Raw genomic sequence first — 19,399 nt, 5'->3', positions numbered from 1 at the left:
TCTTATAACTGTCCCTTTATGCAGTTATGAAAAAATTGAAATATAGCATCAGTTGACTTTTTCCTTGAAGTTGGGAGCACTCACTGACAAAACCATAGTGTTTAAATGGTGCTAACCTTCAAACAAGAGGCAGCAAACAATCTTGCCTAAGCAGTGAAATAAGTGGTGGAGATATTTCTGAGTATTTCATTAAAAATATATTATGGTTTTGGCATTTGATGAGATAAAAAGAAATCTGTGTATCCATTCTTATTTGAGTTATTTATAATTGTTCTCCCTATTCTGTATAGCAATCTACTTTATTTATATTTCCGTTTGGATTTAGCTAAAGATTTCCGATCTGTTTTAGAAGTTTTATACTAATACTACCCAGACTGGGTTGTTTCCTGTCACTTATAGAGACCTCTAGAGAAGCTTGTATTATGATCCTGGTGGTCCTCCCAGCCTCCTGCCATACGTGTATTCCGTGTGTTTATTAAAAAAAAGTTTAGAATAATAATGAAATGGACTTTGTTTTGCCCTTTTCCTAAACAAGCCTTACATAGAAAAATACAGGCATTTTCTTTCTGTTGGAGCACCTTGTGACTTAAGCTACATGTTGTGTATTTGTGTTTTAAAATTTTGCTTGTTGTTTTTCTTTTAGATTCGCCATGAAGTTAGCTTTAAAAACATGACTCATAAGCTGTGCAGTGACCATTGCTTTAACAGATACAGGATGGCTAATGGCCTTATAATGAACTGCTGTGAGCAGTGCGGCGAGTACCTGCCCAGCAAAGGAGCTGGAAACAATGTCCTGGTTGTTGATGGTCAGCAGAAGAGGTTTTGCTGCCAGAGTTGTGTCAGTGAATACAAGCAGGTAATTCACCACTGGTTTGAGTGTGTTTTTAAATTGCTGTAATAGTTTTACTCTTAACAGCATTTAGTAACCAGATTTATCTTGGGATCTCATTTAGTTCCATTATTGTCTTAACATTTTAGAGATAACCTTATCTCAGATAAATGTGGGAATATATGTAGATAGATAGTTGGACATAAGGTTGTGATTTTACCATAGGTAAATGCTTACCAAAGTGATTCTTGTTTTGAATATTTTTTAGGTGGTAGAGAGGGGTCACAAATATGATTTTTCAGATTGTTAATGCTTAGGAATGATTATCTTATTTCATCTGTAATGTTAATTTGAAATTTAAGATGTTTTTGATTTAGTTTATTTTGTAATGATTTCAAAAGTCAGAAGTTGGCCCCCATTTCTTTTTTCTGTTGGTTCCTACTTATTCTTTACACATATCAATTTTTAATAGTATTTTCTTTTCTGTTTTTTCTGAAAAATTAAGGAAATAATTTGTTCTTAGTTTCTCTTTTTCTCCTGTACAAAAGGGAGCATACTGTATGTGCTTTACTGTACATTTGTATGTTGGACGCATCCCCTGTCAATATATTCCTTATTCTTCTTCTTTTCACGGCTTAGTTTTTAGGTATTTTGTGAGCTGGTTATTAAGCCATTGTTAAAAATTAAGTTTGAGAAACTTATAAATTCCATTTGTATTAGTCTGCTAGGACTGCCATAACAAAATACTGAGGGGTTCAGACAGCCGAGAATTTTCTTTCTCACAGTTCTGGAGACTTAAAGGTCAAGGTGCCCTTCCAGGGTGATTTCTGGTGAGGCCACTCTGCCAGACTTGTAGGGAGCCTTCTCTCTGTGTCCTCATGTGGTCTTTCCTCTGTGCTTAGGAGACAGAGTGTCCTGTAGGACTTGATTTAGTCTTGACTGCCTCCCTAAAGCCCCTACTCCAGATAAAGTCTCATTGGGAGTAAAGGCTTAAAGATAATGTATTTGGGGTGGAGGGAGACACAGAGTATTGAAAACAAAGAAAATAAATACTTAAAACTTAGAAATTCCCAATTATTTTACTACATTTTAATGTTATCTGTGCTCTTGAAGTTATTTCCATGACTATATTTGTATGGTGGCAATATTGTACGTAACGGAGGGCATCCATGTCTCCCTCCCCGACTTCATGTTCATTTTTTGCTGGTGCCGTGTGGATGGATTATGGTGCTTCCTTTCACCTCCCAAGAGCCAGTGGTCACCAGTATACAAGACAACACCGGGCTGATTACTTTGCTGTGGATGGTATCGCATTATCTCCATTGTTTTGCTGCTACAGATAAGCGATGGTGAATAACCTGGCACAGCCACAGCTCAGAGATGATTTGGGTTCAGTTCCAGACCACTGCAGTAGATTGATTGATTGACTGACTAAAAATCGCTCACTAGTGTCCGATTCTTTGCGACCCCAGGGACTATATAGTTGATGGAATTCTTCAGGCCAGAATACTGGAATGGGTATTCTCCAGGGGGTTTTCCCAACCCAGGGATCGAACCCAGATCTCCCGCATGGCAGGCAACAGAACGAATATTAAAGCGAGACTTAGTCTACTAAGTGTGCAAGTAGCATCATGTCTAAAATAATGTACATACTTTAGTTAAAAATACTGACCACCATCTGAGCCTTACTTTTCTATAGGATCATTAAAGTTATGTGATAATTAATCTGTAAGCTGGTCATTGGCACTAGGATAGAGCAGACAGTCATTTGTAAAGTTCGATGAGGTTGTTTTAAGTCACAAAATAGGTAATTAAGAATCAGCTTTTACAGGTTGCTTGTTGACCTTTCAGTCTGGGAGCCTTTCTTTATATCTTTTTATATGGACCTAGAACCTTTTAGACAGTGAAGTGAGTCAGAAAGAAAGATAAATATCATATTCTAACACACATATACGGAATCTAGGAAAATGGTTCTGAAGAATTTATTTGCAGGGCAGCCTTGGAGAAACAAGACATAGAGAACAGACTTATGGACATGGGGAAGGAAGGAGATGGTGAGATGTATGGAAAGAGTAACATGGAAACTTACATTACCATATGTAAAATATATAGCCAATAGGAATTTGCTGTATGGCTCAGGAAACTCAAACAGGGGCTCTGTATCAACCTAGAGGGCTGGGATTGGGAGGGAGATTCAAAAGGGAGGGGATGTTTGTATACCTATGGCTGATTCATGTTGAGGTTTGACAGAAAACAGCAAAATTCTGTAAAGCATTTATCCTTCAATAAAAGAAAATAAAGCGTTTTAAAATCTTCTTTTAGGTAGGTAGCCATCCAGGCTTCCTGAAGGAGGTTCGAGATCACACACCGGACTCTTTCCTCACACAGCCTGAGGTAAGTGGGAGTGTGGCCTGGCCACGGCCTCTATATGACACATGCTGCTACTGCCTTATTGTGTGTGTGAGAATCATGTCCGTTTGGAAGCATGTTAACATTTCTGAACTTAAAATCTGTTATGATGATGATCGTTTTCTTTATCTCTTCAGACAAACTTTCATTTCACTAAATATTATGTGTTTTCTTGTGGTGTATGGTGTATTCTATTGCTTTTAGGTATTTATGTTATTAAAAATTAGTTTAAGATATAGATTTTTAACTCATAGTCCTTGACCACAGTGAGCATTTAAATGTAGAATATTATTATTATTATTATTATTTTTAAATGTAGAATATTAAAGTCCTTTTCTTGGACCTACCTGAAAGAGGGGGGAAAAACCCCTTTCTTTCAAAAACTGTTTCCAAATCTATATTTGTTAAGCTGCATTAGTAAATTCGCATTTGAATAATAAGTGTATACAATTAACAGTAATTAAAATTGTAGTACAGCAGTCAAAATAAGACATTTTTAATTAATCTAATACTGCTGTTTGATTCATGTATATAGACCTTATTCAAAATTTGTTCATTAATGTCTGTTATAACAAATTGGAAAAAAAATTTATATAATCTAATCCAGGGTCATAAGCCATTATTTAAAGAAACCTTTTTTTCAGTTTCTCCCTCTCTTCTGAGACTCTAGTTCCAGGTGTGCTAGACTTCCTGTTCCTTCCCCTGGTCGCAGTGGCTCATTATTTATTTAGGTTTTTTTAAAATCTTGTTTTCCTTCTTGCTTCCTTGTAGAGACTTTCTGTTGTTATGTTTGGTTTTACTGGTTTTACTCATCTTTTCTAACCAACTGTTAGTTCTGTGTGGTGTAGTTTTTGGCTTGGCTTTTGTGTCATCTCTATAGGTTCTGTCTAGGTCTTTTTTATGTCCTTTATTTCTGGCCTCATTATGTTCATGTTGTTCCTCCATGAGTTTCTTGAGTATATCAGCATATTTATCATAGTAGCCCTTTTAATAGCTTTGCCTACTCATTTCATATGTCCTTTTTATATAAAATTTCTATGTTTTAGAGAGTTATACAGTGGCCCTTTATATCCACAGGTTCTGCATCTAATGGATTCAATTGACTGAAAATGTGTTGGGGGTGGGGGTGTGGCAGAAAATTCCAGGAGCTTCAGAAAATCACAAGTTAAATTTGCTGCACACTGCCAGCTGTTTACATAGCATTTACATTGTTTTAGTTATTATAAATAATTGAAGGAGATGTGCATACTATACCATTGTATATAAGGGACTTCTGAATTGGTCCCTGGTCTGTCTGGTCCCAAGGTCTTTTGTGACCTTGATATTTCTGAGAACTGCAGGACAGGTGGTGAACTGCCCTTGAGTTAGGTTTGTCTGCTGTTTTCTCAGGATCACACTGAAGTGGTGCATGGTGGGCACGAATACCTCGGCAGCAGTACACATCCTTGTGCAGCATCAGACCAGCAGGCACGTGATGTCTGCTGTCCGCTCTTGTGCATTGGCTTGGCTCACTCGGTCAAGGGGGCGTTATCCTATTTCTCCAGGGCAGTTGCTGTTTTTCCCTCCATATATAAGTTATTTTGAGGGGTTGTATTTTATACTATGTAAATACCATGTTGCTCAGCAAACTTTTCACTATTTTTAGCATCTGTTATCAATTAGAAAAATTCTAAAAATTGCAAAACTAGTATATATATTGAAGGAAACTTGTAAACTATACAATAGTGAAGAAAAGTCAAACATGATGGTGTGTAAATTTTTTAGATCTTTTATTTTTCTGCACAAACATCTTGCAACATGAAGGAAGAATTTCAGGGGTTTTTTTGAATGCATAAACTACAAGGTTTGCTTGAATTTATCTCTTAATCATCACTTAGTATAGAAATTAGTATAATATCATGTCATTGTTGACAGTTTACCACTGCCTCTCCACAGATTTAGTTCTTCACTATTCTTATGCTTTGGACTCCTTTGGTAACATGGTTAGATGGATTCTCAGAATGCTGTTAGATGCATAAGTAAAATATCTATGATTACAAATAGGACCAGTTATTCAAAATATAGTTATAAAAGTATTCAATGAAATGTGATTTATGTGCATGGTATTAATGCATTAAGTAGTAAGGTATAGTGTTTAATAACTACAGTGTTTTTTGAGGTTGACATCTGTGATACATTGATACACCTGCCAGTATAGATAAAAAGTTGGGAATTTTTATTTTTGGCAAAGTCACATGTTCTGCTAACTAATGTGGTTTATTGCCTCTAATTGGAATGAAAAACAAAGCTACGTGTTGGTCGGTTGGATGTTAATGAATTCAAAGGGGGGTATGTTTCTCCATGCAGTGTTGTGGACACAAGTTAGCTTTCAGTTGTTTCTGGACGTGGCCAGGAGTTGGTTTTGTGCAGCCACACACATGCCCATTTCCTGGGTTAGATTCTCAGTTACAAGTCCATCCAACTTTTATTGCTTTGAGCACCTACCACTGCTGTCCACTCCCTTGGTTAAAAATGTAATAAATGAGATATTTTGCTTATACAGTAAAGGAAAAAATAGGGGGAAGTTTTGGAATCATGTGATGGATTTTTATATTCATGTGGAGTTGGTTAATAAGGCACTTTTTTTCAATGAGTAGACTGGAAATGAGTCCATTTGCCACAAACACCCCGTTATTTTTACCTTTTACACCAGTGCTGTTTCAATCAGATCTACCTTGTACTTTTTTTTTTTTTTTTTTACTGAATTTATAAGTAGATTTCCCCCATGCTTGAATGGGAAATGTAATAATTGTGAATTTGTTTCACTTAATTTTGTTCCTTAAACCACTCAGTGCATATTTATAGAAGCATGAAGTTTAAATATTATTATGTTGATTGTTTACACAGGAAGCAGAGAAGACGCGGCATGGCAGTGTATGTCTTTTTTACTAATACTCTCCCGTTAGGTGGGCCCTTTCAGGGTTGAAGTAGTGGCAAATGTAAAGGTGGCTGTTAAAGTGTTCTCAGTATTGATGATTCTGTCTCAGTGTCTTCATACAAAACTATTTCTTAGTGGGGACCAGTTGCTTAGCTTCTTGTTAACCCAAGTTAATTGGTCTACTTTTTATTGGTATGTCTTAAAAGTTACTAATTATTGATACTTAGCCATTCTGACAGTGAACTCATTGTCAACTTGAAGGATATTTGTAATAAGTTAAAACATGTAGTGCAGGTTAGAGTGGATTATTGGGCCTAGGTTATGTTGGCAACAAGACAGTTCTTTCTAGGAGCTGCCTTGTGGAGGTCTCATGTCCACTGCTGGGAGCCACTTTGCTTTTCTCTGTGTAGATCTGTGACACAATGGCAGGTGTCTGGTATTTTTAGTAGTCCTTTTATGTGCTGTGGTGCCAGATTTTAAACATTCTTTTCTTTTTTCCTTGTCTTACTGATTTTTTTTCTTCCAATATAAAATTTAAATTATTGGGCTCCAGGAAAACATATTTCATTCCAAACAAAAACCCAGCCTTTTCCTCTATTGTCCTGTAACCTTGGGAGAATCATAATTAGACTTAACAGGTTTGCAGTTATTCTTATTTTTTTCCATGTTAGCATTCTTTTGCTGTTGGTAAGTTTTTCCAGGTTTGTTTTTTTTTTTTTTTTTTTTGAGACTTTCAGAGATAGAATAAGGAGATGAGTTGGTTTCCACTTTGAGAAGTTTATGGCTTCCTTTAGGTGTTGTTTGAGTAAATAAGGAACCAGTATGAATATGACATGCATTCCTGGAATGTAACTAGCTGTTTTCTCATAACTTTTCCATTTATTATATGCTGAGGAAGTTTTTCTCTTTTATCAGTGTTGTTTTTGCCTGATGTTTTTACCTTCAGTTTATTATTTTGTTTTCTCAATTCCTGTGGCATGTATGAAATTTATTCATGCAGTTTGGTCATTTTCTGTTATTTCTGGCCTGATTGTCATTTTCCCCTGACATCTCTTATTCATTTGTCCATGAATGTCCTGAGGCCTTCTTATATCATTGTATTGTACTGCGTGGTGTTGGGTGTGAAGATAAGGGAGACAGTCTAAACATCATGTGGAAGGATGGATGCTCAAGTCCCTGCCATGTGATGAGCTTGTGTCTGCAAATGCAGAGGACTGAAGAGATGATTACTTTTGTGTCATGAAATGTGACATTTGATGTAACTGATTATGATAGTTCTGTTACCACTCAGAAAAAAACATCAAATGAAAGTTGCACTTAAAGATTTACCTTTAGTTTTATTTTATGTCAAGGTGATTCTTGTATACACAGACATACCAGTTCCTCTGGGTGTGTTGTTGGAGACTGTGCAGTGATGCTGCTTTTGTCCAGTAGATTCCAGAGTGGGCCTCCTGTGCCTTCCCTCCTTCACTCTCTCCTTGTTTTCTCAACTACACAGGGTTGGCAGTATTCATGTTTGGCACAATTGACTTTATTATTACCTATCGACTTATTTATTAACTTTAATAACCAAAAATAATTTTGAATGAAGTTTTTTTTAATTAAAAAATGTAAATATTTCTATGTTTTATGTTGGTTGAATGAGGTTTTAAATGCAGTAGAAGCGTGGTAAATCAGTTTTAAGGGAAGTGTCAGAGTACTTGAAACAGCAGCAGCTCAATGGAAAAAGTATTTAACATCTTCAAATTATTCCTTTGAAGGACTATAGTTGTTTGATTATTAGGATTCATTAATTTCTTCTACCATAAGATGAGGAAGTGTGTCATCATGGTGAACAGATAAACAGTTTGCCTTAGATTTTCAGTTTCTGTTTACTTACGTGTAATGATTTGGTTTAACTTAATAGGGAAAACCACTATTTTTGAAGGAGACTTAGCTTAAGCCTGATTAGAGGTGAATAGGATTGTTTTACGGAGAGAAAAAGTATAATGAAAAATACTTTTCTAGTTAAATTCTTAATTTTCTTTTTATGTTTCAAATTTTAGAAATATGGAAAACTGACCACTTGTACTGGTTGCCGAACACAATGCAGATTTTTTGATATGACTCAGTGTATAGGTCCTAATGGGTATATGGAGCCATATTGTTCAACGGCTTGCATGAATAGTCATAAGACAAAATATGCAAAATCACAAAGTAAGTTTCAGGTATTTGGAAAGTTTAAGAATTTTAATAACATTAATAATTTCTTAACTATTTCTCCTCTTTTTATGCTCATTTTAAACCACATAAATGGTTTATTTTTATCATCACACTAAACTTTGTTAATGTAAAAAATTTTTAATGGTTTTGATCATTTAGTTTTTAAATTATTGGTGGAGTTCTGTCCATGTCTGTGTTCTTAGCTAAAATTGTTTTTCCATTTAAACATTATCTAAAACTGAGATTGTTTCATGTATCTGTGTATGTTGTGGAGACATGGTATCAGACTCTTTTATGACAGTATTTTTTTAAGGTGCAACTAATCTCAGAAATTAATAAAATAATAGTATATAGAAAGTTTCATTAGTAGATGAGTCTGAGAGGTCAGTTAAAATTTTTAGGAAAAACCTTGGCTATTTCATAAAAAATCTGATATATACTTTTTCTCTCTTAGGTTTGGGAATTATTTGCCATTTTTGTAAGCGGAACTCTTTACCTCAGTATCAAGCCACAATGCCTGATGGAAAGTTGTATAACTTTTGCAATTCCAGTTGTGTGGCTAAATTCCAGGTTTGTTCTTTATTTTGCTTAATGCTTCTGATAAAATATAGGTAGAAAATGAACAGTGTGACATACTTCATCTGCATTTAACATGCTAAGTTTTACATGGTTTTGTTGACAGTCAGATTGGAGGGTGGAGATTCTGGAGCTACAGCAGGTGTGACTTTACCAGTGATCTACTTAGTGTGGTTACTCAAATGGGCTTCTTAACTGTTATTTGTGATACTGATCTTGAAGGAAAATATATTTTAGTTATCAATCTTTAAAAGGGTAAGTGGTCTACCAGCAAAATCGAGTTCATTTGGGAATAGCCAACCAGGAGGCGCCACAGACAAGTCTGGAGAACAAAGGAGGGTTAGGGTTGCCTTGGGAGTGGTTTTGAGCCCAAGTTTCCTGGAGGCTGGTGAGAATCTGAGTTGTTTCTGGCCGTGGAGACAGTCTCCCTCCTGCTGGGGTCTGTGGGGTGAGCCGACCAGGCTTTTTGGCTCTGTTTTTCAGTGAGATTTTTCTTGATTCATTTTCATGCAGTGTCATTGTGCTCAGTGCCTGCTGTGCAGTGTGTTCTTAATGGAGGGCTTGAGTAGCATCTGACTCTTAAGGGGGTTCTATTTTGTGCTAAGTGGATGAAAAAGTAGGACGTGAAGAGGTAGAGGTACCTGGAATAACACTCAAGTTTGGCCTTGGAGTACAAAACAAAGGCTAATAAGAGTTTTGTCAAGAGAACATGCTGATCATAGCAGACACCCCTTTTCCAAAAAACCCAAGTGATGCCTGTATACATGAACATCACCAGATGATCAATACCGAAATTAGATTGATAATATTCGTTGCCGCTTAAGATAGAGAAACTCTGTACAATCAGCAAAAACAAGATCTGGAGCTGACTCAGATCTTGAGCTCAGATCATGAGCTCCTTATTGCAAAATTCAGGCTCAGATTGAAGAAAGTAGGGAAAACCACTAGACCGTTCAGGTACGACCTAAATTAAATCCCTTATGATTATATAGTTTAAGTGACAAATAGACTAAAGGGATTAGATCTGATGGAGTGCCTGAAGAACTATGGATGGAGGTTTGTAACATTGTATAGGCAGGCAGTGTACATCCAAAAGAAAAATAAATGTAAGAAGGTAAAGTTGTCTGAGGAGGCCTTACAAATAGCTGATGAAAGAAGAGAAGAGAAAGGTATACCCTTCTGAACTCGAGTTCCAAAGAATAGCAAGGAAAAATTAGAAGGCCTTCTTAAGTGAACATGCAAAGAAATAGAGGAAAACAATAGAATGGGAAAGACTAGAATCTCTCCAAGAAAATTGGTGACATCAAGGGAATATTCCATGCAAAGACGGGCACAATAAATGACAGGAACATTAAAGACCTAACAGAAGCAAAAGAGATTAAGAAGAGTTGGCAAGGATACACAGAAGAACTATATAAAAAAGGTCTTAATGACCCGGATAACCATGATGTGTAACTCACCTCGAGTCAGACATCCCGGAGTTTGAAGTCAAGTAGGCCTTAGGAAGTGGCACTGTGAACAAAGCTAGTGGAGGTGATGGAATTCCAGGTGAGCTATTTCAAATCCTAAAATATGATGCTGTTCAAGTGCTGCACTCAGTATGCCAGCAAATCTGGAAAACTCAGCAGTGACCACAGGACTGGAAGGGGTAAATTTTCATATCAATCTCAAAGAAAGGCAATTCCAAAGGATGTTCAAACTACCTCACAGTTGAGCTCATCTCACATGCTACCAAAGTAATGCTCAAAATTCTCTAAGCCAAGCTTCAACAGTATGTGAACCGTGAACTTCCAGATGTTCAAGCTGGATTTAGAAAAGGCAGAGGAACCAGAGATCAAATTGCCAACATCCACTAGATCATAGAAAAAGAAGGGAGTTAAAAAAAAAATTTTACTTCTGCTTCATTGACTATGCTAAAACCTTTGGCTGTGGATCACAACAAACTGTAGAAAATCTTAAAGACATGAGCAAACTCATGTTTGCTTATCTCACTTCAACCTGTAAATCCTTTTAACTTTTTTAAAGTGTAATGAAACTAAAATTCCTGGTTTTCCATTCGTTGTTCAGTCACTCAGTCATGTCCAACTCTTTTGTGACCCTATGGACTGCAGTACTCTAGGCTTCCCTGTCCTTCACCATCTCACAGAGTTTGCTGAAACTCATGTCCATTGAGTCAGTGATACCAACGAACCATCCCGTCCTCTGTTGTTCCCTTCTACAAATCTTTTCCTCCCCAACATTGCATGTAAAAAACATCAATTGAGAAAAATTATGAAAAGACTATTTTCACGGATGCACTTGGAATGAAAATGATTGCAGTATCAGCTGTTACAGGCAGAGTTAGGAATTGGTTCTTCTGTGTTTCGTTACTGGTTCAGGACTTGGTGGAGTAACCTTACTATTTATTATTTGTTTATATTTTCTTAAAGAAAAAAATCACAGTTGAACTTTATATTTTTTTCTTTTTTCATCTTTAATAGAAATTGTGTGGTAAAAAATGAAATTCAGTTTCATCAAACTAAACTTAGTATACTAGTATTTTTAGACAAAATTCAAAAATGTCATTTTATATGTTGAGGAGATAACTTAAAGATGTGTATTATTTTCTGGATGTAGTTGATACTCGATGGTTGTCACAAATGAAACTTGTAAAACCGCCTCAGACGTGGTGTGTCTTGTGCTCTGTTTTAGGCTCTCAGCATGCAGTCGTCTCCCAACGGCCAGTTTGTAGCACCAAGTGATATTCAATTGAAGTGCAACTATTGCAAAAATTCTTTCTGTTCAAAGCCAGAAATCTTGGAATGGGAGGCAAGTCGTGTTTCATTATGCATGCTATTTTCTGCTACAGTGAAAGTCTAGTATAGTAATCATGGCATTTTCATTTGAGCAACTATTTCTTAGTGAATAAGGATTCGTTTTTCAGATTTAGTGAAGATTGGATTATTTGCTTTTTTTTTTTTTAATGTGGGAATAGCACCAGGAAAGGACCTGTTTCTTTTTAAGTCAAAGAGCACACGACTTCAGCATACTCCACGTTGTGTTCATGGTAGTGTAAGGAGTCTTTGCTTGGCCACATACCTACAGTGTCTTCTGTGTGGAGTGTTGCTGTTCCCACCTCTCTCCCCACCCTGTATTTATAAGCATTGTCTGTGAACTGTAGGATCTTATACTGCCTTAGGTTTATGTTGTCATGTAGCATTTTATAGTTGTGTTTTATCAAAGAATCCTAATAGGAATTTTTTTTTCCCTTTCTTAACCACCCTTGTCTTCACCAGTGTATTAATTTACCTTGCCATATCTTTTCGCCAAAGTAGAAACTCTGAGCATTAACGTTTGTTTTGGAAAGGGACTGTAAGGAGTGGATGGAGGGAGGCAGAGAGGGAGGGACAGGGTGGCCCTGGCTAGATGCAGCTTCTTGAGCTTTGTTCACCTGCAGTCATTCTTTCATGTTTTCGAGGGCATGGAGTGTGTGATAAGATGGTCATAAGATGTAGTGCCAACAGCCACTGCCCTTGAGCCAAACCTAACTAGTGGCTCTTGGCTCGTCCCCGGTGTCTTAGTCTAAGGCAGAAGATGGTCCCCAGAACGGGACCATGTGATTTCTGAAGTACTTTGGAAATCTGAGGTTGCATTATTTAGCCCCTAAATTTTTTTTTGTTTTGCCATTTTGTTTGGTGCTGTCTTAAGAGCATTTAAACTGGTCATTCTTTGAGACTATTATCTGCACCAGTGATGGTCTTCAGTGACTGTTCCCCTCTTTAAATCACAGCAGGAAGGACATTAGGCCCGTAGGAGGGAGTGAAGGGGTGCCAAAGGAGGAGGGGAGGGTGCATGACACAGCTCACACAGGAACCGAGGGCCCTGCACACACTGGGCCTGGCGACCCAGGTGAGCAAGGTCCCCACAGCAGCCCCAGGCTGGTGCTGCCCACTCTGTGTTCCCAGCTGTGGGTCTTTACACGAGGCTGAGTGAGCCTGTCCCGCAGGCCTCTTGCTTCTTGTCCCACGGTTGACAGTGAGGCTTCTGGGAGGGCTTGTCCCCTGTGGGGCAGCTCGTCTCACTCCTGGGGTTGTTTCCAAAACCTTGGCCTTTGTCCCCTTGGTCTTCGGATAGTGCTGTGAGTGTCAGGCAAATGGTCTGGACCTCGTCTCTGTGCTCTGTAGTAAGAGAGGGAAGGCTGCTGTCCTGGACATGTTAACTTACCCCTGCTCAGCTGGCTACTTGCGAAGTCACTCTGGCTCTGGTTGGTTTGGGGACAGGAGACACAACTTCGTTAATTATTAACCTGCTCCACTCAAGGGAACCAGCTCAGACTGGGCACACATTGTGCAGTAGCTCCTAGTAGGGGCCACTGTTACTGTTAATGCTGTGGCAGGAATGCGACTGAGCCTTCTTGACTGTACTCCACAAAGAATACTTCTTTTTGAGTGAAAATCATATTATTGTCCTAGTTCTTATCTTTTTGTAGCTTACCCATGTTGTACCTTCCTTTGTTTTCCCATTTCTCCAGTTTTGTTAGCAACACTGGACTGCCACCTTTTCTTAGTGATACTTACACTTTTATTCTTTCACTGAGTAATTTTAGGGTAGTTAATGGTATTTTCTGGAGCAATGTCTAAACACAGCAGTGAATTAGTTAAATTAGGTGTCTGTGGCCTATTATAGGAAATGTATCACTAAGGATTGTAACATTAAGTAGGTAATGATTTAACTTTGTTTCTGTAAAAGTGGCTTGTTTATTTCTTAAACTTGTTATTGAGGTGGTTGTCATATACTTACCAAGGTTCCCATTGTGCATTTAGAACAAAGTTCATCAATTCTGCAGCAAAACTTGTTCAGATGACTATAAGAAGCTGCATTGCATAGTTACATATTGCGAATACTGTCAAGAGGAGAAGACTCTTCATGAAACAGTAAATTTCTCTGGCGTTAAGAGACCTTTCTGTAGTGAAGGCAAGTGTATATACAGTGTTGTTCATAACTTTCATTAATATTTAATGTTAATTTTTTGCCAAAGTATTTTTGAACTCTATCACTACATATGTTTAGAGTAGCGGTACAATTTTAGTATAGCTGAACAAAAAAATTATTTGCTTTTCTACTGTCACTAATAGGATAGATAGATAGATCGATCGATCTCTGGGCCTCACAGTATTTGATCTCTAAGAATTTGATAACATGTTTTTCCATTACAAGGAAGTTTTGAGGGTGAAAAAAAGAAAAGTATTGCCACAACAGGTCGTTTCTAAACAGGCAAATAGTGATCTGAAAGTTGATTTTCCAGGTGGATTAGTTTCTGTCCACTGGCTCCATTCCCTGCCCAGTTGACTGCTGGTCTGCAGAGGTACTCCCTGTATCAGTGCGGGCATCACCACAGCCAGAAAAGACCTCCAGGTTTTCAGTCTGGGAGGCCAGGGAGATGCTGGCCCTGGTTACAGTACATCCGGGAATCCTCTTTCATGTATAGTTTTTGCTGCTCTGGTGCCAGGCGGCAGGTTATAGAGATGAACTCCATTTCTCATTCTGATTCTCCAGAGGTAGGAATCAGGATTGTAGCTATGGGCTTTGGACTCTTTATTTATTATTTGTGGCTCTCCCTTTCGATTCTTTGGCCCCAGGCACTGGACTCTGCTTTCCTACCTGCTGTCCTCATCTATTATTTCCCAGTTTTTTTTCCCCCCCCTTCTTCCTGGATCCTCTTTTTCTATAGATATCTTCTGCTGGTTAGAGGTGAGAGCAAGGTTGGGAGATCCTAAATGCAGTAGAGAATGACAGCAGTATCAGAAGACTCTCAGTCCATCATGAGGCATCTTCAGCACACGAGACCATGACTCCAGGCGGCACTGCCTACAGCAGGCATTCCTGCACATGTGGGTCTAGCCCCGTGGAGGAGAGCAGTCACGATTACTGTGAAGATTGTAGCTTAATGAAAAGTGACATATGCTTCATTGAAAAGAATGGCTAAGTTAATTTAGTTCTTCTACCTGAATTTTTGTGCAGTGGCAGTATCAGTGATTCACAAGTTGGAACATGTCCTTGTCAAGGGCTAGCACATACATTAATGGTCTTGTACCGTTTGGATTATGTGGATTTTATGGAAATGAGGGACAAGTAGCAACAAATAGGTAATTGACATTGAAGAACATAATTTTCAGTTAGAGGAACTTATAACTTTGGGCAATAAAAGGTTAAAAGGGATGTGTATTTTTTTCTGTTTAATAATATATTTTGTGCTTTCTCTTAACTACACCTAGTTCTCTGCTGGAACCTGTCAGAAATAACAAAACATGTAATACCTGGTACTACCATCAAAAGCTAGTTAGAAAGATAAAGCTAATAAAGGTAAAATATTAAACATGTTTTAAAATATTATTCACAGTAATAGAAAAGAAGTCATAAGGATGGTTCATAAATAATGGCCTAGTAAATTACATAGGAAACAGCTGCCATCCTTATTAAAGAGTGGGTAGGATTTCGTAGATACAACAGCAGAAGTTCATTCTTACGTGCACATCATGAGTAGAAGTGTGAAGATTATTTAATCCTTATAAAGATACAGGGAGTAAATAAGATTTAAATGTAAGTTAAAATAATGTATTTATATAGTAGGTAAAGGAAGTGTTTTAATAAAAGAATAGAGTAACACTGCTCTTTTGGGCAAGTCATTAAACCAGTTTTACTTCCCTGAAGGTCCTTTAGGGTGACAGACCACTTGTAAGGTTAGAGACTTGAGCTAAAATGCCTATTTAGCTGAATGTCTGCTCAGTGCCTCTCAACAGTCTCCATGTTTCAGTTCTCTAAATGCCCATTTGTGCTGTGTTGATAACACTCAAGCAGGATTATATTTGCACAGAGCAGGTATAACAGTTCTGAGTCATTACCAGATTTGAAAGCCTTACTACATTATTTGAACCTGCATGATATTCTAAATCTAACATTCCACGCTCTGTTCCACTGTTCACAGGCTGGTGTTGATCACAGTAGATTTCACAGTTTTGATCAGGAGAGAAAGAGGACTTTATGTGTGAATTTATAAACACTTTCTAAAGCCAGTGATCTATTTGACATGTCAACTCTTTCTTACCTTAAAAATCAGTTTTTGTTTTAATATTAAAACCTTATATTTTTCAGGCTGCAAACTGTTGTACAAACAGGACTTTGCAAGGCGTTTAGGACTGAGGTGTGTGACTTGCAATTACTGCTCTCAGCTGTGTAAGAAGGGGGCGACAAGGGAGCTGGACGGCGTGGTGCGGGACTTCTGCAGCGAGGAGTGCTGCCGTCGCTTCCAGGACTGGTACTACAAGGCAAGTACCCCTGCCGGCCTCACTCCAGCCTTGAGGCATCACTCCCTCAGCAGGGTGTGTCTTTGTTTGCAGTCGGGCTGTTTAACAACATGGAGTATTTATCTAAAGTTCGTGTGTCAATAGTTCACTAAATAGAAATATTTTTGATGACTTCTTTATCAATTATGAATATTGGCAGGTTATTGTTTTAGATACTCAGGATGTGTTTTAAAATATTATTCTCTCCCTCCTCCCTCCCCCTTTAATTGTGGATCTTTGAAGAATTTCAAATGGAAAGGACGCTATGGATGAATAGAGACTAGAAACATTTACCTTGAAATTGTGAATACATATGTAAGTGTCTTAGAAATATCTACTTTTAAAAAAGTAGAAGAGAAGCCCCTTTTGGTCCATAGATTTGATTTTTTTTTTCAGTAAGAAAATGAGTATAAATTTGGGGTTTATTTAGTCAAATAAGAACTTTTATTACCTGATGAAAACCATGTTAGTGCTAAAGCTTTGCTATGAATACAGTTCTAAAGCACTTAAAGCCAGATGTCATTGTAACCTCAGATTTGTGAAATGCTGCTAAAGAAACCAACAATAAAATGGTTGAAACATGTACAGTAATTTAGTCTCTTAATGAAAGCTACTAGTGGTAAAGTGACACTACTTAAGAGAATTGTAGGAATTCTCAGTGTAGGTCTTGAATATACAGCTTGACATAGTAACAAGCATCTGTTAAATAGAAAGAGAAAAGTGATACTTTACAAGTTGTCATAGGCAAAGATTTTGTTGCAGTTTTAAAGTTAGTTCACTGTTTTACTGTTGTTTCTGACTATTTTAAGCTTTAGAATTAAGGTTCAGATTTTAGAAACACACAGGACAAGTACTAACTCACTTGAACACACATGCCTTTCTGTCTGAAGCAGCACCTTGTTGCAGATGAGACGTCACTCAGAAGATGTTACTTCAGTGACTTTAAATGCTCAGTTTCAGTTTAGCACACACAAATACACCTTTTCTTACATCATGTAGAGGTTTTAAAAATCTGTTTTGGATCATTTGAAAATAGTGAAGGTGTTCAGTGGCACAAATGTGGAAACTCCATTTTAGTCTTACTGTCACCTTTTCCATCATCTGTTTTATTATTTGAGACAGAAGTTGTTACCATGTGGTACTAAGGATTTCCCTGTCATTTTATTATACAGATTTCTGCTGAATTGTGTAATTGTGAATTCAAAGCTTCGATTTTAAAAAATATCTTAGAGGATATTGCTTTCTGTTCACAGCACATGAACTGTATTTCTCTGTGGTTTCTTTCTTTGATTTGATTCTTTCTGTTCTCTTTTATCTTATTTATAATTAAAATGTAGAAATCCTTTGGTTTCCTTTTTTCTTTTTGGGGAAGCAAAGAAGTATTCTTTGGTAAAAGACCAAGTTATTCTAGATGTCGTCTATTTAAAGGATGATTGTAGCTCATGTTTTTATGTTCTCAATAATGAAATTTCAGTGAGGCAGTACATTTCAGAAAGTTGAAAAATTAATTAGTGACAGTTATGTTTAATGTCAGTATTCTATACATTAAACACATTTTAATTATTCCTTGCTTTATTTTAAACCCAGCATATCTTTGTATAATATATGACATAGCATTATTATAAACTGTCCTAATTGAGGAGGAGTAAAGGTACTTGTTAGAAGTTTGTGAGGCATGCAGCAGTGATGATTTTAATGTAATCAGTAGGATTACAACCTACAAAATGAGGAGACTGTTGCCCCTCCTGATGGATCATTGTGCCCCTGTGGAGGCAGCCGGTACTGATTCAGAGTCGCTGCCTGTGAGTTTTCCCTCAGCCATCTTATGTTTTCTGCACTTACCATGAGTCCACTTTATTCACTGTTACTGTCATGTGGTCATCTTGAAAATGTGTTAAATTGAGTCCCAACCAAATAACATTTTCCTGAACCTCTCTTCCTTGCCACTTTTTAAATTTAAGAACTCAAAATTTTAGATTTTAGTTAATTAAACAATGTGACCAATAATCCATAAAAAGTGCCTCATTAGGGAATGTTTACTAACGAGAGCAGGTAGCCCGGCAGAGCACACACACCAAGTTTCCACCTTTTCTCATCTTTCTTCTTCAGTTTGGGAGACCACCTAGAGTATAAATGGCTTTACATTTTTGTTTATTTAAGTATTTGATTCTATTAAAAAAATTTTTCTGCCCATGTTTGTTTAGCTAGACAAGACATTTTGAATAATCTGTTCAGGTTTCTCTAGTGGTTTGCTTTTGGATTTAACATAGAGGTTAATTAAGTACTGTCTCATCTAAATTATGATACAAAGACCATTGAAATCATGCAACCAGGAAATGCTGAGAGTAAAATTAATGTTTCTTTTTCTCCCAGATAACTCTTCAGAAGGAAATAGGTTTTACTTTTCCTCAAAGTTAATGTTTCCAGGCATAATGTGAAACCAGGTGGGAGGATAGTTTTTTTCATTCCTGTAAGTTTTACATTTTTTGGAGAAAAAGGATTTAGTATTGTAATAAAATGGTAGGTAGGTGTTTGATATACAGCGAAGATAACTCAAAAGTCCCATGGTGTCCCAAGAATGCTTTCCTAGTACTCTGTTTAATAGAACTAAGGAGCTTTTCTGAAACTTTCTAAAAATTACAGATTTTTAGTACTGGTTTTGATTTGTTTTAAAAACCAGTAGGGAAGGGTGACAGAGTTAAATTCTTTAGCAAATGTCCAAATGGGTGAGTAGTGGGACTTTGAGCTGTAGTCAGATTAATACTTAGATTTTAATAAGCCTTAATTATGAAAGGATGACTGAATGAAGAATATTTGGGGCTTCTATGCTTTTCTTTTTTGTCTATAAACTGCTAGAAATATTGATTTTAAAAATTATTCATTTTTTGACATTAGATTTAGAAAGGAAGTACCTAATATTCTTGCTTTTAATGTGCTTTTGGGTATAACTGACGAATTCTTAACACTTTAATGCTTTGCATAGTACCCAGTGCCCAGTCTTTTATTTTTGCATTCTTTTTTAAAATAACTGACTATAAAATCCTCAGTTTCCATTCCGTTCATGGTTCCCCCTTAGAAAATCAGGTGTGATTGGTGAAGTAGGGAACAAGAGGGTGAAGGTTTTAAGGATGTGGGTACAGACAC

The 19,399-nt window shown here is 37.1% G+C and overlaps 1 protein-coding gene across 7 annotated transcripts in view; it reads left to right on the top strand.

Annotated features, from left to right (window-relative positions):
* ZMYM2 (zinc finger MYM-type containing 2) overlaps positions 1 to 19,399 on the top strand; it is a 61,570-nt gene that overhangs the window by 24,908 nt on the left and 17,263 nt on the right. For all 7 annotated transcript variants that reach the window (XM_043891673.1, XM_043891672.1, XM_043891678.1 and 4 more), the window contains 7 exons: positions 644 to 856; positions 3,152 to 3,223; positions 8,201 to 8,351; positions 8,812 to 8,927; positions 11,625 to 11,741; positions 13,736 to 13,886; positions 16,065 to 16,237. In XM_043891673.1, the coding sequence (XP_043747608.1) occupies positions 644 to 856; positions 3,152 to 3,223; positions 8,201 to 8,351; positions 8,812 to 8,927; positions 11,625 to 11,741; positions 13,736 to 13,886; positions 16,065 to 16,237 (993 nt within the window). The remainder of the gene's footprint in view (positions 1 to 643; positions 857 to 3,151; positions 3,224 to 8,200; positions 8,352 to 8,811; positions 8,928 to 11,624; positions 11,742 to 13,735; positions 13,887 to 16,064; positions 16,238 to 19,399) is intronic.

This window comes from Cervus elaphus, chromosome 30, assembly GCF_910594005.1.
Source record: "Cervus elaphus chromosome 30, mCerEla1.1, whole genome shotgun sequence".
NCBI classification, from domain to species: Eukaryota; Metazoa; Chordata; class Mammalia; order Artiodactyla; family Cervidae; genus Cervus; species Cervus elaphus.
The sequence above is the reverse complement of the archived record's forward strand: the minus strand, read 5'-3'. Positions and strand labels throughout refer to the sequence as shown.